The sequence below is a fragment of the Canis lupus genome, chromosome 13 (assembly GCF_048164855.1).
Source record: "Canis lupus baileyi chromosome 13, mCanLup2.hap1, whole genome shotgun sequence".
Classification (NCBI taxonomy): Eukaryota; Metazoa; Chordata; class Mammalia; order Carnivora; family Canidae; genus Canis; species Canis lupus.
Window position 1 is genome coordinate 24,620,363 of NC_132850.1, and position 16,939 is coordinate 24,637,301.

Here is a 16,939-nt window from a genome sequence, read left to right on the forward strand (position 1 = left end):
ATGCTGCCATCACGTTAGTCCAGCTACTTTTTGGCTCTTGTACTAGCGAAGCAGCCTCCCAGCTTCCCCATTACTGGCCTGCCCTCCCATAGGTCACCACCTAACATGGCATCAGAGTTTTCTCCTTAAGAAACAACTAGTTAAAAACCTTTTCTTTAAAAATTATTGTTACTTAGAGGGTAAAATCTGGACCCCTGCGGTGTAGAAGCCATTTGGAATGAAGCGTTTTCCCCAACCTCATTTCTAGACATTCTTGGACATGCACACAACTGTTTTTCACCCTGTCATGCCCTCAGGCACATCTGACTCTACGGGTCTTCTTACAGACGGTGCCTTTCTCTTATTTGCTCTTTTTGTTTTGTTTGTTTGTTCTTTCCCATCTGTGTAGTTCTCGAGTGAATCACAATATTGGCAGATGATTTATGAGATTTTCTTTTAACATTAGGGTACAAATGAGGTTTCAGAAGTAATTATAAAAGTATTTGGGTATTGGGGACTGTGGAACACCTATTCTAGCTCCATTGGGGGCATTTATTTACATATGATTTAAAGAGAGATAATAATGTAGGGAAGGGTTTCTACCTTGGTACTATGGACATTTTATTATTTTATTTTATTTATTTTATTTTTTAATATTTATTTTATTTTATTTATTTATTTTAGAGAGAGAGAGTATGAGCAATGGGAGAGGAGAGAGGGAGAGAAGCAGACTCCTCACTGAGCACAGAGTCCAACACGGTGCTTGATCTCACACCCTGAAATCATTACCTGAGCAAAAATCTAGAGTTGGATGCTTAACTGACTCAGCACGCTGGACACTATTGACATTTTAAGCCAGATAATTCTTGTTATGGCATACCGTTATGTACGTTGTAGGATGTTTAGCAGCATTCCTGGTCTTTACCCATTAGATGCCAGTAGCTCCCCTCCCACAGTTGTGATGACCAAAAATGTCTCCAAACATTGCTGAATATCCCTGGGTGGCAAACTAGTTACTAGTTGAGAACTACTGGTTGAGCAGAGTCAGTCATACTAGGGTTTGCAAGCATTTGCTTTTAAATTAAGGCTTTTGGAAGCACATTCTCTTCTTTCTTTTGGTTAAAATACCTACTTAGGGTTGCTACCTGATTTTTAGAAAATTTGGTCAACTTTCCTTGACTCCCTAAAATTATATCCTTTTGCATCAAAAATGTTCCTGTTCAGACTTCCAAGAGATTTCAAAAAGAGGCAACTGGGACCACCCAGTGTCTCAATCCTGAGTTTTTGGGAACAATCAAGAGAGAAATTTACACCAGTTTCATTCAAGCTGGGTATCAGCAGGTGGTATCAATGAATGCCAGCTTCAGCTGATTTAAACATAAGAGGAATTCATGAAAAGGGAAGACTGAAGAACCAGGTTCAGAATAACAATACACCTCCAGGGAGAAAGGGCAGAGGTAAAAATTTAAGGAGAGCCCACAAGTTGTCTGGTAATTAGACTTGCTGACTCACATTAACCTCGTAGGCTGACATAGGAGGAATACCTAGTTGGCCAGTTTTAGGTTACATGCCTGAAGTACCAGGTGGCGGAAGAAGAAATGTCTTCTCTTCTTTTGATTTCATAGTAGGAACTGGAGCCCTGGCTCCCGGTAGGACCCATAGTGGGGGAATTCCAATCTAGTAAGAAGGGAGTTCAAATGCTAGGCAGCCCAAGACAGAACAAAACAAAATAATGCCACAATTACACAGTTGGGTACTTTGTATAGATCTGTAAGTGTGAACTCTATTTTCAGAATGAATTATACAGAAACAGAGCTCACCCTGAGGCTGCGGAGAGAAGGAATTCCATTAGCGAATGACCTTGGTATTCATCTGAGGCCACGTTTTATTATAAGAGATAATGTAAATTTCCTATAACCTGTTGTACCCTGTGTTTTATTTCAGGTTTGCAGTTTTGGCTTTTAGATGAGGTTTTGTTTGATTAAAAGCTTACTCCTATGATTTGGGCGTATTGTCACTGTTTCATTTTATTAATATCAAGGCCTAAGACACTGGTGACTCTTAATTAGCATACAGAGTGGAAAGCTTATTTTATATATTTCCAAATATTCTCTATATACCCATTTTGAATTTGATATACCATCATCAGAGTCAAAGAGAAAGCTTTAGGGAAACGTAAGATAAGGACAGTTAAATAATTTACTCACTTGTTATTTTTTTTTTTTTAGAATCAATTGCATAAGTGTATATAATAAACACACACACACATTTTGCTTAGAAGCATTTCTGCTAACTCATCTTGATTTTCTAATATTGAGTCTAGACTCTCAGACCCTTTTGAGGTTTGTACTTGTTCATTGGTTTCGGTTTAGCCTGACATCAAAGTACTTTAAAGGCCTGTTTCTCTCACCTGCTGACAGCTTCTGATTCCCTGGGCTTTTCTTCTCTAAAAGTACTAAAGGGAGAAGTGTTAGGAAAGAGGGAGGCATTGTGCTCCACTTTGATTATCTGCTCCTGGTTCCCTGTGGCCTTTATTTTATTAAGTAGAGAAGACAGAGAGAGAAAGATTTAATGGTAATGCCATTGAGAACAAACAAAGAGAAGCGGCTTTGTACTTTACTTGTTTTCATCTCCCTTGTCTCATTTATTGGGAGTTTCTGGCTAAGTAGAACTTGATTAAGGTAGTTAGCATTTCTTGTTTAATTAGGGAGCAGACAAATTTTAGGCTAAATTGTTTCAGTGACATGAAGGATCTGAAGATTTTACAGAATGATTCAGAAATAGAGCTTTTCCCAAACTGTCACCTTTTATGTAGATCTGATCATTTACACAAGCCTTTATTAAGATTTTTTGTAGAGAGATTTGAGCCTGGTTCAAGATCCATTTTTCATTCATTCAACAAATATTTGTTTTGTATGCCAGACCCTGTTGGGAACAAGTGATACAAGGTGAATGCACCCATTCCCTCACTTTAAGGAACTAAGAGCCCCAAGTGAATGTAATAAAGGTTACGTTAGAGGGAAGTATTGGGTTCTCTAGAAACCCATGGGAAGGCATGCAGCTCAGCCAACTGTTAAGACAGCAGAGAAAGGCTTTCTGGAATAGTCAATGCCTAAAATTAGCCCAAACAAACAAAAGTGGGAAGGGAGATCGTGGGAAGGAGAGTCCTGCAGACAGAAGGAATAGCACATACAGATATTCCGGGAAGGGAGAACCTGGTGCCTCCGCCGTAGCTTTGGCACAAGATACAATCACGAGTGGTTAGGGAGGTAGGGCTCCAGGGAAGCAGGCTCAGGGAACTCCGAGTGCCACACTACAGATTTGTGCTTTCTTCTGAGACCATGGAAAGAAGAAAACAAAAGCCACTCCTCCCTGGGACCTGTGGTTCTACACGATCAACTCCTGTGACCTTCGCCCCAGCCCCACTGCACACCCCAGGCCCACTGTACTGCGCACCCCAGGCCCACTCACTACACAGCCCGACCCCACTATACTGCACACCCCAACCCTACTAAACTGCACACCTCAGGCTCGCTGCACTGCACTGCACACCCCAGGCCTACCTCACTACATACCCCAGGCCCACTGCACTGCACACCCCAGGCCCACTGCAGACCCCAGGCCCACTGCACTGCACACCCCAGGCCTACTTCACTGCACACCCTAGGCCCACTGCACTGCACACCCCAGCCCCACTGCACTGCACACCCCAGGCCTACTTCACTACACACCCCAGCCCCACTGCACTGCACACCCAGGCCCATTGCATACCCCAGACCCATTGCATACCCCAGGCCCACTGCACTGCACACCCCAGGCCTACTTCACTGCACACCCCAGGCCCACTGCACTGCACACCCCAGGCCTACTTCACTGCACACCCCAGGCCCATTGCATACCCCAGCCCCACTGCACTGCACACCCCAAGCCCACTACACTGCATACCCCAGGCCCACTGCACTGCACACCTCAAGCCCACTGCACTGCATACCTCAGGCCTACTTCACTGCACACCCAGGCCCACTGCACTGTACACCCCAACCTCACTGCGTCCTGCAGCTAACTTTCAGCTCGCTCCACTCCCAACTTAGAGCCTTTGTACTTACCCAACTTCTGGTTGAAATAGTTCTTCTTCCAGATATCTTATGGTTCGTGGTTCCTAAATGTTATTTTCCATGATACCTGGATAAAATTTTCCCTGGCCATATTAAATACAAATGTTCCCACATCCACATCACTTTGGACCTCCCTTTTCTGTTTTTTTCTTTAGTTTTGCCACTTGTTAATCAGTCCCATTATTTATATTTTACTTAGCTGTCCTCTTTAGGGTTTCCTCTTCTAGAATGTACTTTCCATGAGGGAAGGTTTTCTTGTTCTGCTCGCAGAGCAGCGACTGGTACATGTTGAACATGTGTTGAATGAATGAGTGAATGAATGAATTAAATACTATTTGAAATTTCTAAATGTCTCTAGCTTCCTCTATTGTGAGAATGTCTCACCTGTGAATTGTATCAGTAATATAACTCGAGCTTCCTTCTAAGTAAATTCTGACCTGTGAAGGATTGTAGCTTATTTACATTTGGCTTGAAAGTTCAAGATGAATATTTCCACCATGAATTTTCTACACTTAAAACTGAAATCTGCATTCCAGGAGAAATGTTTATGCTCATCACATCCTTCTCTTGGTAGCTCTTTTCAAGGTAGCGCTTATATCAAACCTCAGTGAAATAAAGGGGCGTGTGTGAGCATTTATGTTTGTATTTGGATGTGTTGATCATATACAGACAGTATTCATCATGTTTAGAAATTCCTACTTTGAATTTCTTTTCTGTATCTCTATTTTCTAATTGTTTTTTTTTTTTTTTGGTATTTAAACAATTTTGATTCTTTTAAATTTATTTATTATTTATTTATTTATTTTAAAGATTTTATTTGTTTATTTGAGAGGGAGAGAGAGGTAGCGAGAGAGAGCATGAGCAGCGGAAAGAGGGAGAAGTAAACTCCCCACTGAGCAGGGACCCTGACCTGGTCCTTGATCCCAGGAACCCAAGATCATGACCTGAGCCGAAGGCAGACACTTAACCAACTGAGCCACCGAGGTGCCCTCAACTGTGAATTTTTATTTATTTATTTGCTAAATAAAAACGTGATCACTAAAAGGCATTTGAGAAATTTTCACAAATATATGGTACCAGAAAAACTGATAAAACCCAGTGTGTGCTAAATTTTCTTGATTTAATTCAAACTGAAAGTGTCTATTATCTCCACTGAAGGCAATTCTTTGAAATATAATTATGGTAGCAGTTGTAATTATGAAAGTTGCATAATTTGGAGGAGAGAATTATTCTAAAGTCAAGGGCCATGTCCCATGAGAAGTCCTCCCTCCAACTCTGCCCTTTAGGATGCTCTTTTCAAAGTATGAATTCCGTCTTCTCAGAAATACGTCAGGGTAAGATAATCTGATATTTCTTTGTCACATCATCAGCATTTCCTTAAGCAAGAACCTAAAATGCAAAAACCAGAACATGCAGACTCAGCCCTGCCGGTGATTGCCTTGTTGAGGGGAAGGAGTACAACAGTGCATGGCTTAGTTGTCTTTGTTTAATCTTCTTAAATCAGCAGTAAAAACTTCAGCTGTACTACAGTCAGCTCTGCTAAAAGGTGTATCTCTGTAAGGCGAATTCCCTTTTCCACGCTGTGTGAGTAGGTGAATGATGCTGGTATGAGATTGAATTTACAGTGGTTTGTGTAGGTTTTTTCCTAGCATGCCTTTTTTTTTTTTTTTTTTTTTAAGCATGCCATTTTTTAAACTTAGAATGAAATGTCATATACATTCAGATTAGCACACAGAACATAAGCATAAAGCTTGTTAGATTCTTCACAAACAGAACATGCCCACGTAACTGGATCAGGAGACAAAATATTCCAGGCCCCAGAAGCACGTATTATGCTTCATTTTAGTCATTTCTTTATGGGGTTATTGTTCAGACATCCCCACACCATCCATGATGACATTTACTTGCTTTTGAACTTTGTATAAATTGAATAATAGAATGTACTCGTTTGAGTCTGACTTTTTTATTCAACTTTTTGTGCATGAGGCTCTTTCATTTAAGTTTTCCAAACTGGTTGTATCTATTCGTATTCCCATTTGCAGTATATGAGAGGGCCAGTTGTCAACAGTTGGTATTGAGAATCCCAAGTCGTCTTTACTTTGGGCCTTTTAGGTGAATGTGTGGGGTTATTGCATTGTGGTTTGAATTTGCTTTTCCCTAATGACTCCTGAAATTGAGCTCCTTTTTCCTGTGCTTATTGGCCATTTGTTTCACTTTTCTAAAGTGTCCACTCAAATCTTTTGCCCATTCATTCTCCTGTTGGATTATTACCTGGTTAGGAAGTCCAAGGAGAGACTTTCTCACAACTTAAAGAGACCACCTTATCCGTATCTGAAAACCTTAAGAAAAAAAAAATGATGAAGATCCTTTAGGGCAAGTTTTGATGAGTTAAGTGGTTTTAAGGATCCAAAGCTAAGATACTCTCCATTTTAAAAACAATTAATGATGCTGCTACACAATCTACACTGCTGTTTTAACTAGTCCTTCTTTGCAAGGAAATTTAGAAGCAGATGCCCTCCAGTAGAATATCTTAAAATGGGAAGCATTGAGTCAGTCTCATGTTTAGGGCTGTAAATGATCCATCGAACAGGATGCTGTGATAGTACTAATGTTAAAGAGCTCTAGTTATGTTGATTTTTGAGTCTAGCTCAACCTTCGTTTCCCATAAGCCTTATTATTTTTATGAACTCTTTTGTATAATGCCATGTGGTAAAATATGTTTTAGCAGACATATTTGTACTTCATTTTAAATTGTAGGTAAGTAGGCACCAACTACTGATTTAAATTTTTACCAGAATTGTAGCTAGAACTCTGTTTTGAATAACTTCTCATCTTAATAAAAAGTAAGTTAGATTAGATTCTGAGAATACCGCCTATAAAGAAAACAAGTATCAGACCAATTTAATAGATATTATAGGAAGGAATAAACTAAATGAGAAAAATAACATTTTCGTGTTTCCTTATATCCTTTTCTCAATGTTTAGAGTCATTCAAAATGTCTAAGCATCAACTCTCAATAACAACAATCCTGAGCCTGATTTTTTCAGGTTGTTTGAAGTATAAACTCACTTCTTTTCACTTCCCTCTATGCCAGAAGCTATTTCTCCATGATTTGAAGTCCAGGACACTGTCTCTGTACCCAGGTTTATTTTTGCTTTTTGCATTATTTATTAATATATCTATTTATTAGTGTATTTCTTGACCAGAGTAATATTCCTTGAGGATAAAGGTGATATTTTATTTAAATATTTGGATTTTTTTGCCAACATAGTATCTAATACAGGCCTTATAGCATAAGCTCATATTATATACTGAATGGATTCATGAAAAAGAACAGCTACTCATCCATTAGAAAGTAAAAGAAAATCTAATCCTTGTCTGAGAGAAATAATTATTTCCAAGAATATCACTTGTCCGCTCTATGTTGTGCTTTTCTTTTTACATCGGGAACCTTTTATTATTTATTTATTAAAGATTTATTTATTTATTTTAGAGAAAGAGAGAAAGAGCAGGGGGGAAGGGCAGAAAGAGTCTTAAGCAGACTCCCCTCTGAGCATGGAGCCTGACACAGGGTTAGGTCTCAGCACCCTGAGATCACTACTAGAGCTGAAACCAAGAGTCAGACGCTTAAGCGACTGCACCACTCAGGGAAATTTTATTTTTGAATACAGTGAGAATCTTGTTTTAATGCATTGCCTGACTGTGAAGGTTTATATCCTGCCTCACCTACTTGGCTTTCTTGGAAACCTGAAATTTTGGTCCATGGCTTTGATTCTTAGATTTGCTTAATTAATTTATTTTTATCATTAGTTGATAGGTTCTTAGTGGATAATTCATCTTTTCTTCAAGGTGTAACCCCCTGACCTCTTAGAAGGTTAACAGCATCAATAGACCATCTTTTTTTTTTTTTTTTTTTAAGGTTTTATTTATTTTTTCATGAGAGACACAGAGAGAAAGGCAGAGACACAGGCAGAGGGAGAAGCAGGCTCCATGCAGGGAGCCTGGTGTGGGACTCGATTCCGGGTCTCCACGATCACGCCCTGGGCCGAAGGCGGCGCTAAACTGGTGAGCCACCTGGGCTGCCCCTGGACCATCTGTTTTGAATTCATTTTTCTGGACTAGAATGATGATGGAATCTATTTATTTATTTATAAAACATACTTTGGGATGCCTGATATATATCTGGCACTACTGTGGATATTATAGACTACAGTAGTGATTGATATAATCTTTCCTTACGGGAATATTGCATTCTAGTTAGGGAGATACATTATGAATAAAAAGATAATACAACATAAGTGAAAAATTATACAATACAGGTGAAGAACAATATAACTCTATAGACTGACCTGGGCTGCCATTTTAGATATGTCTGTCAGAGAAAACTACTTGTCACCAAGAAAATGACCCAGTGACACAGACCCAAATACAGATGAAAGAACCATGTGCCCATTTGAGTGAAAATCAAGTCAGGCAGAGGCCCTGGAATAAGAACAAATGTGGGCCATCAGAGGGCGCCAGGAGGCCAGCAATGAGAAGAAAGTGGAAGAAGGTGAGGTTGGGGAATATCCAGGAGACATCCCATAGGACCTTGTACAACATCCTGAGGACTATATATTTTCTAATAGACTTATTTATTTATTAGAGAGAGAGAGAGAGAGAGAGAGAGAAAACATAAGCAGGAGGAGGGGCAGAGGGAGAGGGAAAAGCAGGTTCCCCTACATGGGGCTTGATCCCAGGAACCTGAGATCACAACCTGAGCTGAAGGCAGACGTTGAACCAACCTGGGCGCCCCAAGACTATATTTTATTCTAAGTATGATGGGAAGCTCCATCACTTTGGTTTTTCTGAAGAAGAAACTTTTAGTGGGCAAGATTGGAAACCAAGAGATGACAGATGGTCCAGAAAAGAAATAAATAGGCACCATTTAGCTTAAATCTCCTTAATAATAGCAACATGTGCTTGCATGTGCGCAGGTAAAGGATGCCAACACCTTGTACCTTGTGGAAGCTAGTCCACATTTATATCTTTATGTAGGATCTCTGGCTCTACTTACGAGATTTTTAGAAAGTCTGATTCAACCTTTTATAGAGCAGCCACCTGTAAGTTCCCTGGTTACTCCCCATCTTTCAAGATGTTTTTATGTAGCACACCGTGGAAAGGTTTCTGAATATTCTTCAAGTAGAATCCTAGGAAAAAAAGACTGCTTCCTCAGATATTATAATTGATTTTTAAATTAGTTAACTTTTCTGTGATTGATTAGACCAGTGTTTGCAGTGTGACATCATTGCAGCTTAAAAATATACTTCCTCTTGTCTTTTCATTCATATAATTTTCTTTGACATGGCCCTGAAATTGCCCATAATTATTATCTTTTTACTATAATTTGGACACCAATACTATCTTTCTCATACAAAGATGATTTTCTGTAGATGGGCACGCTTGCTGTTTGTAAAGCAAGTGCTAATTTACTCTACAGGACATAGTCTTTGGTCAATTTCGCCCAATGTTTATATTTGTGTCATGGGCATTGGATCATGAAGTTATACTAACCCACAGACTTCTTTTGAATGAAGATTTTGCAGAATGAATACATATGAAATTTGTTAAATTCATTTTTGTTGTTTATACTAATGTTTTCATTTTATAATTTTAAAATTTAAAGTTCTCGCTTGTATCCAAAATAAGCACATGTGTTCTATGTAAACCAGCTATATGTGTATGCCATTTCACGTAACATAAATATCTGTTGTTACATTTTCTTATTTTGTCATTACTATTTATTTATGTTCTTTTTCCCTGGACTCTGCATTTCTTTGCTTTAAGGACTATGTCTTCCTATGTTTGCATCTGCAACCTTGACTTCCGTATAGTTACGTATAGTAGATACTGTATAAGTTGAATCAATGACAGGATACTGATATAGTTGAATGTCTTTAAATTAGTACCAAAATAATGATTAATTCATATAGTCTCTTGTGGGAAGAAACAAATAGTGCTGTGTCTAAATGTATATGTACATTCATTTTGTTTCTTCAGGTTTCCTTCTTAGTTCAGTTACCCTCATGCTAGAGAGGGGTGTGGCCTGACCATGATTGCATAGCATGTGTACCGTCCTTGCCATCAGACTGAAAACTAAATTTGGTGGTATGTGAGTGATATAAAAAGATTAAATTGTTGATAAATTAAAACACAATTTTAAGATGCAAAAATGAATATGGATTGGGTGAAAGACACATGATTCAACTTTTCCTTTATTGAAAAACTATATATACAAGATATATGTTAAATGTTTTCCCTTTGGATAGCAATAGAAATGATAAATTTGCATTCTGATATCTATGGTAGGATGAGAATATTAACATTGGACAAAAATAATATCGAATTTCCTTCTCCTTGATAATTTTCCTTCTGAAAGTCAGTAAAACAAGATGAGCCCTGAAATAGCAATAATCAAATTGCCCTTTGTGTTGAAGTTTCATAGCACTTTCTTTGAGGGATTACAGACTCTCAGGTGACTGGGGTTTTTCCTTGTATTGTTTGCTGTTGCTTACACTTATTTTCAAAATGATTTTATCTGTGTAGGAAACAAGACTTCTGCATTCTGTTCTAAGACTCCCATATTTACTCTCTCTAGGTACAATGTTAGTATGAAATATTTTTTTATTTCACATTTTCATTGTTTTTTTAAGGATTTATTTATTTATTCACGAGAGACACGTAGAGAGAGACGCAGAGACATAGGCAGAGGAAGAAACAGGCTCCCTGCAGGAAACTCCATGTGGGACTCGATTCCGGATCTTGGGATCATGACCTGAGCAAAGGCAGATGCTCAACCGCTGAGCCACCCAGGCGTCCCTCACATTTGCATTTTAAACCAATGTCCATTTATTTTTCTTGCTATGAGCTAGCATTTGCTTTTCATATGCCTATTTTTTAGAAGTCTCACCAGAAATGTTTTCCCATGTGTTTTTATTCATATATATACACGCATACATACATATAATTCCATAAAGGTATACAATCTACATATATACATATATGAAATGTATGCATTTAGCCCTGGACACTACTGAAAAAGAAATTCTAGCTATTGATAATGTATAACTTTTCTCTAGATCAACTCTGATGTGGTTAGCACCGTATCAAAACATTGAGTGGCTGCAGGAAGCAAGGTTAACAAGGCCAGAGGGACGCCATCTAGCGCTGATACAGCTCTGCTGCAGCCTAATTTGCTGAAAGTTGTCTTCAGGGAAGTGTTTCACAATGCAGATGCCTGACCAAGCAGATAATGAGAAGTGGGTGGGGGGAAAAATTCATTATCCGTATATATCACACCTTTATGGTTATAGAACTATGGTGTAAGCATATAACATAAAAGATTTAAAAGAATATATTTCAAACTCAGGATGGGAAGTAAAATTCATGCTCTGTGATTAATGGCGCCAAGGAATGGTGAGTTCAACGTAGTAGCATATCATCAGGTTCAGGTGCTTGGTATCATTCAGGAACAGAAGCCCAGTGTTGCTAGACTTTACAAGTTTTCAGGAGAATTTAGAAATCTGGGTTTGTATATGAAACCTCCTCATTTAAATATGTTGGCTCTTTTTACAAATTTTTATTTGTATTATCTTTTTAAGATTTTATTTATTCATGAGAGACACAGAGAGAGGCGAGGCACAGGAAGAGGGAGAAGCAGGCTCCCCATGGGGAGCCAGATGTGGGACTCGATCCCCGAACTGGGATCATGCCCTGAGCCAAAGGTAGACTCAATCACTGAGCCACTCAGGTGTCCCTTTTTTTTTTTTTTTAAAGATGTGACTTAACTCCAACTTAAATACATTGTGGGGTCACATTTGGTCATTTTGAGTTTTTTTTTTTTTTTTTTTCAAAAAAGTTCTTAAATTCATTGATTTCATTTCTTTCAGAGGACAGAGGTTTGGGGCATCTTACAGCAACATTGTGAAGTGAGGTTGGAATACACAGTTACTGAGTCACTGCCAGATTGGGTCTTGGTTGAAGATCATTTTTATTCAACAATAGACGCTATTGAAGATACTGAAGTTATAGTTGTAAATAGGACAAACTCTTCACAATGGTCTCTCCTAGTGCTGTACCTTAAATGGGATACCCAGTATCCCATTTCTATGGGGATTGCACCCTGAGGGTGTGGATATAATTTTCCAGTGTTTTTCTTGATCTTGAGCTCCATATAGAATTTAAGTTCATGATTTATATCCCTGTGGTATATCTTTCTCATAACTTTTTGCTGGGTAGCTTTGAGTTCTTAAAAAATAGCACTAAATTCTAGCGTGCAAATGGGGAGAACAAAACACTAAGAGAGTTGTTTGTTACTTTCTTTCACCAGAGCCCTTAACTTTGACCACATCTTTCCCCCTCTGCAGAGGGGAAGTGAATAAACAGAAAAAGCAAGAATGATCAGGATTCCAAATCCTTTGAACTTGCTGAACAAGTAGGAGAGGCAGGATGAAATCAAAGGATATAAATAGCACTGTGGCCCAATTCCTTGGCTCAGGCCTCCTCTGTTCAGTATCTTGAGCACTCCCATCCAAAGGCAAGCCATAGTCCTTCCCATTGCCCATTGGACCCCTACAGGCCCTTTCTTTAGCTCTCTGACCTGATCTACGACCATTCCTCACTTGTTCTTTCTGTTCCACCCTGGTCTCCTTGCTGTTACTCCGTCACATCACAAATAATCCCCTTGGGCCTTTGTACTAGTCTTCTCTCTGCTTAGGGATATCCAACTTATTCTTAACTTGTTTGTGTCCTTTTTAGGGAGGTCTACCCTCGCTGTCCCCTTGAGAATTATATCCCCTGCATTCTCAGTCGCTCTATTTTGTTCTACTCCACCTCCCCCACCCATAGTACTGATTACCTTTTAACATGGTACGTAACTTACTCATGTTTACTGTAAGGGTTTACTCTGCTAAAACATAAGTTCTCTGAGGATAGGGATCTTTGTCTTGTTTTGTTTACAGATGTATCAGAAAACAGTGTCTTCCATATAACAGGCACCCAATATACATTTGTTAAATGAAAGATTATTGAGGGATACCAGGGTGGCTCAGAGGTTGAGCGTCTGCCTTCAGATCAGGGAGTGATCCTGGGGTCCTGGGATCGAATCCCGCATCGGGCTCCCTGCATGGAGCCTGCTTCTCCCTCTGCCTGTGTCTCTGCTTCTCTCTCTCTCTCTCTCTCTCTCATGAATAAATAAATAAAATCTTCAAAAAAAAAAAAAAAAAAGAATGTTGACTCTCTTATTCACTTAGGCCTGAGCATATTTTACACAGTTTTGGTCCCCAAAACATATATTGAAGGTAAAAGAACTTTGTATGTTTGATCTCAATATAGAGGGCAGTCACTTTGTATAGGTAATTAGTAGGAAAAAAAACTGTAAAGAAAAGGTAATTGGTTTCAGGCAGTAGAAAGGACAAAGAATATGAGTTTGAAAGACTTGCGATGGTAATGTGGCTGCATCATATATTACCTCTCTGGTCCAGGTTTAACTATTTGTTATATCTGAATCTCAGTTATGTTTATTTAAATAGTTATAATAATAACAGAATCCATCCTATTTACCTTCTAAATGTATGATATGGTTTCTTTCCTTACACATACTTACCTCTTTTAACAGTTAACCCAATGTATATCAAAATTTCCATTACGTTACTTTTCTGTTCACTCGACAGATTTGCCCTTTAGAATAAAAGCTTGTGTTTGTTTCTCATTGTTTTGTTCTCAACTTGAAACACAATGTCTGGCATATCACAGTTGCTCAGTAAATATGTTGCTGAATGAATAATTAAGCAAATTTAAGCCACAGAGTTTATATGGCATAATAATAGTAAGTTGGTTTATAGCCAAATATTGTAATACAGGTGTCTGTTATTACTGTGACTAAGCTTCCATCATCACCAAATATGTCTATCTCAGCCTTCTTTAAACCGCTACCAAGAGGGTGACCATCTTCCTGTGTTACTGTCTTAATTTACAAGTTGAGTGAAATAACACAGAAAACACTTGGCTGATGTAATGATTTTGTTACAGGTCTCTAAGCTGGCTGGTGTTTTGGTCAAACATGGTGTCAAGAAAGGTGACACTGTGGTTATCTACATGCCCATGATCCCACAGGCGATGTATACCATGCTGGCATGTGCAAGGATAGGAGCCATCCACAGTCTCATATTTGGGGGATTTGCATCCAAAGAACTAAGTAGTCGTATTGATCATGCAAAGGTAAGTGGTTTATTTGGAGAAATCAAGTAGTAGCTACATAGAGGACAGCCACATTTATCTGTGAATGGACCATCTAAGAGTGATTTGTACTTATGAGATCCTCCTTTCAAATGGAAAACAAAATTTGTGTTTTCTTTGGCATACATATATTAACCAAAATTTTACTTTGGGGTTAGTCTAATATGAAAAACATCTTGCTAGGTGCTGTAAAGCATGTAAAATATAGGAACGCCTGAGTGGCTCAGTGGTTGAGTGTCTGCCTTTGACTCAGGACGTGATCCCTGGGTCCTGGGATCGAGTCCCACATCAGGCTCCCTGCAGGGAGTCTGCTTCTCCCTCTGCCTGTGTCTCTGCCTCTCTATCTCTGTGTCTCTCATGAGTAAATAAATAAAATCTTTAAGAAAAAGAATATAAAATATAAGATTAGGTGCATACCATTCAAGTTAGCTTGCCATATTTGGGTATATAAGACATACAAGGAAAATAATGAATAACCAATGTATTCATTAACACGTACTTACTAATTTCCTCCTGTATGCCAGGTACTATCCCTTGAACTGGATAGTGAGTGATACTTATTAAATGGATAGGACACATAGTAGTTTTATAATGTACATACTTCCAGGAATGGTGGTATAAGCACAATGGTTAAGAGGGATACCAGGGAAGAGTAGAGTTACATGGTTAAATGGGGGTGCTAGAATAACAAACTTGATAAGGCTGCTGTGAAAACCTCATTGAAATATTGAATTGAAAATATTAAAAAAAAGAAAATATTTAACACAGTGCTCAGGATATAGTACTTACTTATTTTAAAAAGGTTAGCTATCATCTATGAATTTAGAGTAGGAATCAGCCAACTTTTTTCTGGTAAGTTACCAATCTAGTAAATATTTTAGACATTGTGGATTACAGATGGTTATAGCAACTCCTCAGCTGTGCTGTTACAGCACACAAGCAGCCTTACACCCTGCATAAGCGGAAGATATGACAATGTCCCAATAAAACTCGATAGAAAGATGCTGTGGGCAGGGTTTGGCTCTCAGCCATCGTCCACAAACCCCTGAGTTAGAAAAAGGAGTGATTTCTTTTAGTTGGGATGGCCGAAGAAGACTTCCCTGAGTTGAGATTTAAGTTAGATCTTGGCTTAAGATTCAGCTTGTTGAATGATTGATATCGTGAGGATCCAAAAGGAGAGAAAAAGAATAGAAGTCTGGCTGTAGACAATAAGTATTGAATTTATTTTATTTGGAAGACAATGAGGAGACAGAGGTGGCTGAAGAGGGAGGGGTGGGGAGCTTGCAAAGGGAATTTTTGTCTGAACCGAGTCCTGTAGACCTTGACCAGTGCAAGTTTTTGAGCAGGTGGGTGTCTTGTTTTAAGCAATGCTCAGAGGAGGCAAGTCTTGCAATATGATGGGAGCGGGAGAGAGGCAAGGGGTTGGAATCAGACCCTTTGGCAGGTGGTCCCTTTGTGAAGTAATGGACAATGTGCAACAGAGTATTAGCAGCGGGAAGATTGAGGAAGGAGGTCATTATGGGAATAATAGATGGTTGACTTTTACGAGTTTCACAAGCCCGAGATGAGACATTCTTAATGTAGGAACTAATATGTGTTGAGGGTCCCTTGGATGCAAGGCAGAGAATATTTGCATATCTGACTTCATTTGCTAATAGATCAGTTATTAGAACTAGAAAGCTGGTTTGTGGACTAACTGGATAGAGTTTTTCCTCTCTTTTTCAAACACGTAGAGCTAGTGCTTGTGAAGGTAAATCTAGGGGAAAATAGTAGTCAGCACTAACCTGCAAACCAGTGGGCAGTTGGGGGGCTTCTTTGAGGAAGCTATAGACTCCAGCAGTTTAGCTATAGAAATCCTAAACACCATTTGGGTAACAGTATGAGATGCACTACATGTATTTTTTACATTTTAAGGAAATTATATGATGTGGGGAAATTGAGATACGTAAAAATGAAGATTTATAAAATATAGACAATATCACTGGCTAAGTTTTCATTCATCATACATGATGTAGGAAAGATGGTAGGGTTCAAAGCCAATGGCCAAGAAAGAATTCTTGAGGCATTTTTGGTGCAAAGAGATGGTTTTATTAACACACAGGGACAGGACTCTTGGGCAAAAAGCTGCCCTGGGGTCATGAGGAGTGGCCCAGTATATACTTTCAAGCTGGCAAGGGGTTAGGGATAGCTGAAGCCTCCCAGGTATTTTGGAAACAAAGTTTCCAGGATCTTGAGGGGGCTAACTATTGTTAGGAAAAGATAATTTATTACTGTTTAGTAAAAACTCATGCATCTAAAGGGTCATGAGACCCTTTAGATGCATATTGGTGGGTCATATGCTTGGAGGATGATTGCCAACATGTATCTTGGGGTGTAGAGATAAAGAAGGTTTCCAACAGAATTTTTATATGTTAAAGTAGACTCAGGATCCTGGGGGTTGAGCTAAGATGGCCTTTTGGCCTTAGCAAAGTATTAACATCGAGGCAGCAGAGTTTCTAGAGGAAGGTCCCTCAGCCTGTTTCAAGGACTTATTAATATGCCTATGACTAAATGTCAATGGGCTGTAGGTA

General features: G+C 38.9%; 1 protein-coding gene across 1 annotated transcript in view; it reads left to right on the forward strand.

Annotated features, from left to right (window-relative positions):
* The window catches only part of ACSS3 (acyl-CoA synthetase short chain family member 3), a 142,226-nt gene that overhangs the window by 31,366 nt on the left and 93,921 nt on the right, over window positions 1-16,939 (forward strand). Inside the window, exon 3 of the mRNA XM_072772926.1 lies at window positions 14,163-14,351. Coding sequence (XP_072629027.1) covers window positions 14,163-14,351 — 189 coding nt within the window. The remainder of the gene's footprint in view (window positions 1-14,162; window positions 14,352-16,939) is intronic.